The 8087-nt window shown below is 44.4% G+C and overlaps 1 protein-coding gene across 4 annotated transcripts; it reads right to left on the reverse strand.

Moving 5' to 3' along the window:
- Window positions 1-1030: 1030 nt before the first annotated feature.
- On the reverse strand, window positions 1031-8071 carry HARS2 (histidyl-tRNA synthetase 2, mitochondrial). 4 transcript variants are annotated; one of them, XM_027546243.1, is made up of 14 exons: window positions 8006-8071; window positions 7754-7904; window positions 6308-6382; window positions 5803-5922; window positions 5586-5681; window positions 4640-4765; window positions 4431-4538; window positions 4076-4174; window positions 3692-3785; window positions 3234-3361; window positions 2899-3141; window positions 2628-2744; window positions 2253-2399; window positions 1031-1836 (listed from the first exon to the last, which is right to left on the reverse strand). In XM_027546243.1, the coding sequence occupies exons 2-14, from the start codon at window positions 7859-7861 to the stop codon at window positions 1777-1779; spliced, it is 1521 nt and encodes a 506-aa protein (XP_027402044.1). In that variant the 5' UTR covers window positions 7862-7904; window positions 8006-8071; the 3' UTR covers window positions 1031-1776. The 4 variants fall into 4 exon arrangements, with proteins under 4 accessions (XP_027402044.1, XP_027402043.1, XP_027402046.1 ...); XM_027546242.1 differs by having other exon boundaries at window positions 7754-8049; XM_027546245.1 differs by having other exon boundaries at window positions 2312-2399; window positions 7754-8040.
- Between the last annotated feature and the right edge of the window lie 16 nt (window positions 8072-8087).

An 8087-nucleotide genomic window follows, 5' to 3' on the forward strand; every position in this document is an offset into this window, starting at 1 on the left:
TCACCAACTCCCGGAGTTCACTCAGACTCACGTCCATCGAGCCGGTGATGCCATCCAGCCATCTCATCCTCTGTCGACCCCTTCTCCTCCTGCCCCCAATCCCTCCCAGCATCAGAGTCTTTTCCAATGAGTTAACTCTTCGCATGAGGTGGCCAAAGTACTGGAGTTTCAGCTTTAGCATCATTCCTTCCAAAGAAATCCCAGGGCTGATCTCCTTTAGAATGGACTGGTTGGATCTCCTTGCAGTCCAAGGGACTCTCAAGAGTCTTCTCCAACACCACAGTTCAAAAGCATCAATTCTTCGGCGCTCAGCTTTCTTCACAGTCCAACTCTCACATCCAAACATGACCACTGGAAAAACCATAGCCTTGACTAGACGGACCTTTGTTGGCAAACTAATGTCTCTGCTTTTCAATATGCTCTCTAGGTTGGTGATAACTTATCTTCCAATGAGTAATTGCTGTTATAGGGTCTCAAATGCTTCACTTTAGTGATTCACCGCAAGCACTAAGGATACAGGCTCAGAGCACTTAATTGTAAAGGTTGCAGCCTTCCCAACACACAAACACAAAGCGCTTTTTGCAATTTGTCTGTTTATCTTGAAGCAACGCTAGCACCCTTTGGTTCATTCATTTTTCCTCCACCTGAGTACATTAGGGTCATTCAATCCATCAGTTTCAGTTCAGTTCAGTCACTCAGTCGTGTCCGACTCTTTGCAACCCCATGAATTGCAGCACGCCAGGCTTCCCTGTCCATCACCAACTCCAAAGGGCACAATTTCAACATGATTGGACTTGGGAAGGTGGGTATCAGCAACACTCCCGAGAACAACTCTAGCAGATGTCTCACTATAGACACTGATGCAGTGGTGTGACTTTATCTCTAAGTTGGGGGAAGGGGGAACTGTGGTCACTCCCTTCACTCAATACACAAGCATCACCCCAGGGAGATTACTCCTAGTTCACAGAATCCTCCAGTGTACACTCAAGCATTTTCTATGGCCTATGCAAACCAACCCCTTGATAACGAATTACTCATACTCCATTTAAATTTTATTTAATATATTATACAACCTCTTCAAGAACAGCTACCTCCATGGCAGGACATGGAAGTCAGAGAAGTGATTCCGGCACAGGTAATGGGCTCCAAAAACATATCTCCATCTTGTCAGGTCACCTATTAAGTTCAACATTCAAGATTATTAAACAAACAGGCTCACTCTGTTATTATTAAAAGTGGATGGGCTAGAGAGATGCCACATCAGTATGGGCAGTGCAATGCCCTTAGGATAGCATCTCTGTTCTCAAACAAAACAGAAAGCGGTCATTTCCCCTCCTTGCTGTCTCCCCAAAACTCCCTGGACAGCCCATGACTAGGTTTTGGACAAACTTTCCAGAAGCCATAGTGGAAGGCTAAATATTTGACTTTTTATCTCAATGGTTCAGAATCCTCTCAACCTGAGGTGACTTTCCAAGAGACTTGCTGACAGCAACCATCTCAGCACATTGTTGGTAGCGTTCAACGGCATTTCAAATCTGCCATTTGCCTTGGCAGTTACAGCATATCTCTTTTACATACCAGCCATCTGTGCCCATGCACAGCTGCTCACACTAACCTAGGGGTCCTCAGGGCATTCTACAGTTCTGTACCCAGAAAGGATGAAGGATCCAGACACACTTGTCACAAATTCTGGCCAGCAGGTGTGAAGTCCATTACGAAGTCAGTCCTAGGTGAAACTTTTTTTACAAAGATCAGCAGATGGCATTCAGGTAATGATCAAGATTCAGACAGTCGTTTCTGAATTTCAGCCACTAGATTTTCCCGTTTAATGGCCACCTGAAACATAAGAGAACCCTCACGTGACAAACTAGAGAGTGATACTAGTTTCTTAGCCTCTGCTTTTCTGGATTCATTTAACTCTGCAACTGCTCCCACTACTTGGGCAACCAGTAGGGAGGAGTACGTGCTTCAACCTGACCTGGAGAATGTTTCCCCTCAAGACTAAAGTGATTCAAATACCTAATCTATGTCTGTTTTGTTGATTAATCTTGAAATACCCATGGAGATTTCACTTGTCTTTTTGCCCATCCAGCCAATCATCAGCTATAATGGTTGCCCAGGATGGAGCCTCATTCACCTCTATCACTATTAACCCTGGAGATACTTCCACAGCTAAAATATACATATTTCTCAAAGAATCTAAGAAAGGTAGAAACACTTGGTCCCTTCTATTTCTGGCTGGCCTGACTCACCTCCTCCCTGCTGGCCACTGAACGGAGCTTGATGACCCCTTCCTTCAGTTCTTGCTCACCAATAATGACCACCAGTGGAATTCCCATGTTCTCACAGTAGTGCAGTTGGGGTAGTAGTTTAGGGTTGTTCTTATACATCAGCTCTGCCTAAACAGGGTGAAGTTAAGAATAGGGGATTTAGAAGTTAAGTATACCACTGAAATCCCAGGAGCAAACATATCTAAAAAGTAAGTAGCTAGCCTACTTGTACCCTAAGAAGATACTCCAGTGAATACTAGAAAGCTCTTGAGTTCCACCCTAGGTATAAGCTAGAAGTGGGCCTGGTGCATGAATTCTACATATACCTAGATGGTGTAGATATTAGCTCCTTTATACCTTGATCCCAGCATCCCAAAGCTCTGCAATTAGCTTCAACCGTTCTTGAAGAAAGTTCTTCTGTGGTGTGGCCACAAACACTTGGGTCTCTGTGGTCCGTATCTTCTCACCAAAAGTCTAGTAAAAGAGAGAGAGAAAGTAAACTAATAAAAACTTTTGCACCAATATTTCAAAAAAACAAAAACAATCATCAAAAAACAGTCCAACTGCACCTCCAGAAACATGAGTTTTTAAGGTATGCAGCCCCACTCTAACCCCACCAAGGACCTACCTTTATCCTCTGCTCCACAATGGAGAAGATTCGCTCTACCCCAATGCTGAGCCCCACACATGGCACCTTGTGGCCTCTGGGGTCAAACATGCCCACCAGCCCATCATAGCGACCACCAGCAGCCACACTGCCCATATTCAGGGGCTCCTCCTCAGCATGCACTGGGGTCTGTAGCAGCACTGCTTCATAGATCACTCCTGTATAGTAGTCCAGGCCTCGAGCCAAGCTCAGGTCAAAGGAGACCTGCAGAGACAAAGTTACAGTCAATGTCACACAAGACTCAGGATCGTAAGAGCCCTAGACACAGCAAGAGGTCAACTCCCTACTCAGCTAACCTTTTCAGCAACTCCAAATAAAGTCAGGTATTCAAACAGCAGCTTCAGGTCTCCCAACCCCTCTAGGGCCTGCTTGTTCTGGGATAGTCTGGGATCCTGGAACATTTGCTCCACCAAGGATATCCCACCTGGGGAGACATGTGGGGAGAAATAAGGTCTCTGCTATACACCCAGATGTGTTTCATTCAAATTTAACCCTAATGTACTCCAACTAGTCCTCCTCATATTCTTTAAAAAAAAAAAAGAAACATCCTGATCACATCTGACCAGACTTCCCTCATCTACCTCCATCTTTGACATAACTGGTTATAGTAAGTAAAAAGGTTATTAAATTCAAACCAGGCTCTGGAACCTAGCACATTTATGGAAAGGAGCTGTTTCAGAGGTAGAAGTTATACACGGATCACCCTTATTCTGGTTCTATCACGTACCTCTAAAATAAAAACAGTGGTTCTTACCATGACATTGGACATAATCTCCAATTCGATCAGCCACTTCAGGAGCCAGGCCTTTCTTTACCACCATCTCATGTCTCACATCTTTCCAAGATATCTGCACAAACATCCAAACATTAGGCTAGCCCCAAGATCCCTCTTCCTCTAAATGGAAAAGGACATCTTGTTTCATTCATTAGGTATGTCACAAGTAGCTAACACTATACTCAGCACAGTTAGAGGCAGCTTAGGAAATCTAGCGATAATCACCACTGCACAGCAAAATTCAGGTCTTGTTTCAGAATGTCCCCTTACTTTCCTCCCAGAAATAACTCACTTCTGGCCACAATCTCCTCTAAGGGTATAGGTTTGAAGGCAGGGTCTACTGAAGCATGTCTTCTTCATTACCTTATCTAGTTTGTCTACCGAGGAGCAAATGGCATGGAACTTGCTTTCAGGAACACCACAGACAGCAAATATCCCATCCAAAATCCGTCGGTCACTGACCTGTGAACTCAATGGAAGCAACCCAAATGCCTTGTCAATGACCTCTCCATCAAAACAATGGCAGTCCCAACTCTCCTGACTCAAAAGGGACAGAAGTTTCACAGAATGATTATATAGATATAGATATGAAATGCAACACCTGTACAAAGAAAATCCTAGTAGCCTCAATGGCTGGTGTCACCTATGTCTTGAGACAGTTGAGACAGCATTAGGCCAAATCCAGACTTCGCTTCTCAGTCCTCAGCTCTGGCCTCACCTTAATGAGAAAATCCCCCAGGTGCAATCCACTAAGGATTTCACACATGATCTTCAAACATTCTGCATCAGGGATCATAGGGTCAAATTGACCAGCAATGTCAAAATCCTGCAGCAAAAAAAAAGACAGAAAAAAATTACTGAGCAGCCAGTTCCCCAGTTGTGGCCCCCAGAACTATCAAACCATGCTGCCTCCATCAGGTCTCTTACACACTGGTAGAACTCCCGGTAGCGGCCTTGGACTATGGTTGGGCTCTCCCGCCGCCACACTTTTCCAACATGATAGCGTTTCATCTTCTTCACTTTATTCATGGCCAGATAACGAGCAAAAGGGACCTTACATAAATAGGTTAAGGAAGAACGATACTGCATACAAAGTTTAGGCCCAGTGGAAAGACATTAGGGAGGACTGGGGCTCTATCAATCAGATCTCACCCACCAGAATCAGAACAAGGACCTTCTTTGTCTCCTTTCTTACTATACCCATGGCTTAGCAATCAATATATGTTAAATAGTGTCAAATGAAGGAATCCCAGCTAGCAAGACTGTAAGTTCTGTAAAAAGCAGTGGAAACAGAGATAGAAATGACCCAAGAACTTCAAGTCTGGGCATTCCCTCCCACTCAGATCAATTCTTGACTGTCTTAGAAGAGTCAAGCTTCAGAACCTGGATTTGTCTACAATTTCTAAGTCAATTTTTCTTCAATTGCTCAAGGACCACCTACATCCTAATTCCCAAGTACCTGTTTAAAATGCAGATTGCTAACTCCCACTCCAGCTACAGAATTAAGAACATCAGCGGCTAGAGGTCAAGAATTTGTATTTCGGCAAGCTTCCCCCAGGGATGCTGACATACTATTTTTTTTTTTTTGGCTGTGCTGCATGGCATGGGGGAATCTCAGTTCCCCAACCAGGGATCAAACCTGTACCCCCTGCATGAGTCTTACCACTGAACCACCAGGGAAGGTCACCTAACAAACTATAAACTTAAATGATAGGGCACTAGGACAGGCTGTGCTGGCAGAATTGCCTTCTGGAAGAAACTAGAAGTAAAGACTGCTGCCAACAAGACTATAGGATCCCAAAGCCACTCTTTTCTGGTTAGTCAGAGTTGCCCTCTGAGTTTGAAAGAGGGAAGCCTCCAGAACTCAGGATACAGTAAGGTCATAGCGCAATGACAACAGCTCTCCGCCCTGATCCTTCAGATCATAGATGAGTCCAGAGTCCTCTCCATACTTCTCAGTAAGTATTTCCTACAGAGGTCAAACAGAAAGTGCCATGGTTAAAAGGAAAACTCCAGAACATAGGCTAGAAGCCCTTTGGGAAATAAGGCAGGTGAAGATATGGGGTTCCTGTACTTTTTTCTCCTCTTACCTTTAGTTCAAATGCCGGGGTATCCAACCCCTTTGCTCCATGACGTTTAAAGCAGCTAACAACCACATCAAGAATTTTCTCCCTCACCACCATCTGCTGGGGACTAAGATCTCTGGTACCCTAGAAATCAAAAGAAGCCAGAGTGAAAACAAAATCAAGTCCATTTAAGACAAAGAGTTAAACTATATCTACAATCTAAGGTATGGAGTTGAAATCACTTTGGGTTCAGATGACTATGAGCCCCACCCAGTACCTCCAGAATAGTAAAGACTTTTTTACAATTAGTTTAAAAAAATGTTAAAAGTAGGGAATTCCCTGGGGGTCCAGTGGTTAGGACTCTGTGTTTAGGATATGGGTTCAACCCCTAGTCAGGGAACTAAGATTCTGCATTGTAAGACACAGAGTATGGCCAAAACAAATAAAAACATTAAAAGTGGTTGGGAAGGGAAGCAGAGGGCAGAACTCTAAGGCACTCTAATGGACAGGGTGCGGTACAGGGTATTACCTTTGGGGTCTTGATAGTAAAATTTGACTTCTCTTGATGAGGTTTCAGTTGGGATGCAATCAGTGCCTCTGCAACCTGGCAGAAAAAAATGTGAGATACAGTTTCTCTCATACTGGCCAAAGGAACTTCCCTGGTGGTCCAGCAGCTAAGGCTCCACACTCCCAATGCAAGGGGGGCTGGGTTTGATCCCTGGTCCCCTCGATCCCACATGCTGCAAATGGCAGTTCCCATGCCACAACTAAAAGATCTTGCATGCTGCAACTAAGACTTAGCGCAACCAAATACTGGCCAGGACTGTGGTATCTCTGGCCCTGTGCACCACCAACCTGCAAATACTTTTGGTCCTGAGCAATACGAACTCTTAACACTACGCTATCTATCCTAATCTCAGCACACTTCCAAAAACCCAGCTATATATGTGATACACAGAAGATCAGGTGTTTACTATATAAGCTTCCTCACCATATTTGGAGTTTTCAAATATATGGAAAAGTTTAACCACCCAGAAACAATGAAGGCGCAAAGAAACCCAAGACTACCACCACTGACCATCTAGGAGTAGGGACTAGTATGATCTCCAGTTCTCAGTCTCCACTCAAAGAGCAAAAAATAAAAATTGTTAATAAGATAGCAATGGTCATTAGGCTTAGAGATAGGGAAAAAATAACTTGAAGACAGAAGAGAACCAGCCCAAGAACAGCCCATTCTTTTTCTTCCAAGAACAGAGAACAATGCCTGTGGAACAAACAGGAAAGGATTAAAAAAAAAAAAAGATTAATAGAATGCTGTGTCTGCAAATAACAAAAGATATGCACCCTGTTGGACATAACACAAAGCATCTACTAGGAAGTCAACAGTGTCTTTCCCAAGGTAAAACAGAATCTGTGATTTTACTACCAGCAGACTATACACCCTTCCAGAAATATAGAGGGTGTAGTTCATACTTTGGCTGATTCTGTCCTCCAAGGCAGGGCAGTGAAGCCCACAGCCCCTCCTAAGAATCCATAATCTTTGAAAACTACAAACTGGGATGAGGGAGATTCATTTTGAGGTAAATTCTAACGTGAACTCATTTTACTTATAGTCGTAAGTGGTTATGTTCACATTCTTTGCTTAAAAAAATTTTTTTATGTGTTTGAGCCCAAAAGGTTCAGATAAGGGATTGTGGACCTGTACTTAAATGCTCCCTTACTACGTAGCCACACGTCATTTAACCTTGCAGCCTCCGCTTCCTCAACTATAAAATGGAAATATAACCCCAACCTCTCAAGATTGCTTTGATGATTAAATAATAAAGCATCCTAAAAGGCCTTAACTCTGTGTCGGTACATCGAGGGCACTCACTAAATACCGACTGTAATACGGCGGGAGTACAGGCTGAGAGTCCATGCTTTCAGATCTGGAGATCCTGCCCCGACAGACCAGAGCTATCTCAGTCTGGCTCACCTGACTGTGAGAACGGACTGCCCTGATGCACAGAGCACCGGGCGGCGGCCGGAGCAGGCCAAGCAACACAGTCCAGGCTCTCCCAGGTAGGAGTCCAAGCTGGGGCATCTTGCGGCAGGAAGCAGGACTTCCGGAACAAGAGGCAAAGGACCTAAGAATGAGGCAGACAGGACCCCAGAAAGGGTTACAGGACGCTGTGGAGGCGAAACCGAGCACCAAAGATGAGATAAGTGGGTCTACAACTTCTCAAACCTAGCACACTAACTCCACTCCTCTCCGGCTCCCGCCCGGCCCCCGCACTTCCGGTAGGAGTCGGAAGTAACTTTTTATTGGG

Source organism: Bos indicus x Bos taurus, chromosome 7, assembly GCF_003369695.1.
Source record: "Bos indicus x Bos taurus breed Angus x Brahman F1 hybrid chromosome 7, Bos_hybrid_MaternalHap_v2.0, whole genome shotgun sequence".
In the NCBI taxonomy this organism is placed as follows: domain Eukaryota; kingdom Metazoa; phylum Chordata; class Mammalia; order Artiodactyla; family Bovidae; genus Bos; species Bos indicus x Bos taurus.

Excerpts from the sequence above, each read along its gene's own strand:
- HARS2 (XM_027546243.1), bottom strand. The coding sequence starts at position 7,861 with ATGCCCCAGCTTGGACTCCTACCTGGGAGAGCCTGGACTGTGTTGCTT. Across the intron at positions 5,923-6,307 it reads TTACTATCAAGACCCCAAAG|GGTACCAGAGATCTTAGTCC; the intron begins GTAATACCCTGT and ends TTTGATTTCTAG. Across the intron at positions 5,682-5,802 it reads CCCCGGCATTTGAACTAAAG|GAAATACTTACTGAGAAGTA; the intron begins GTAAGAGGAGAA and ends TGACCTCTGTAG.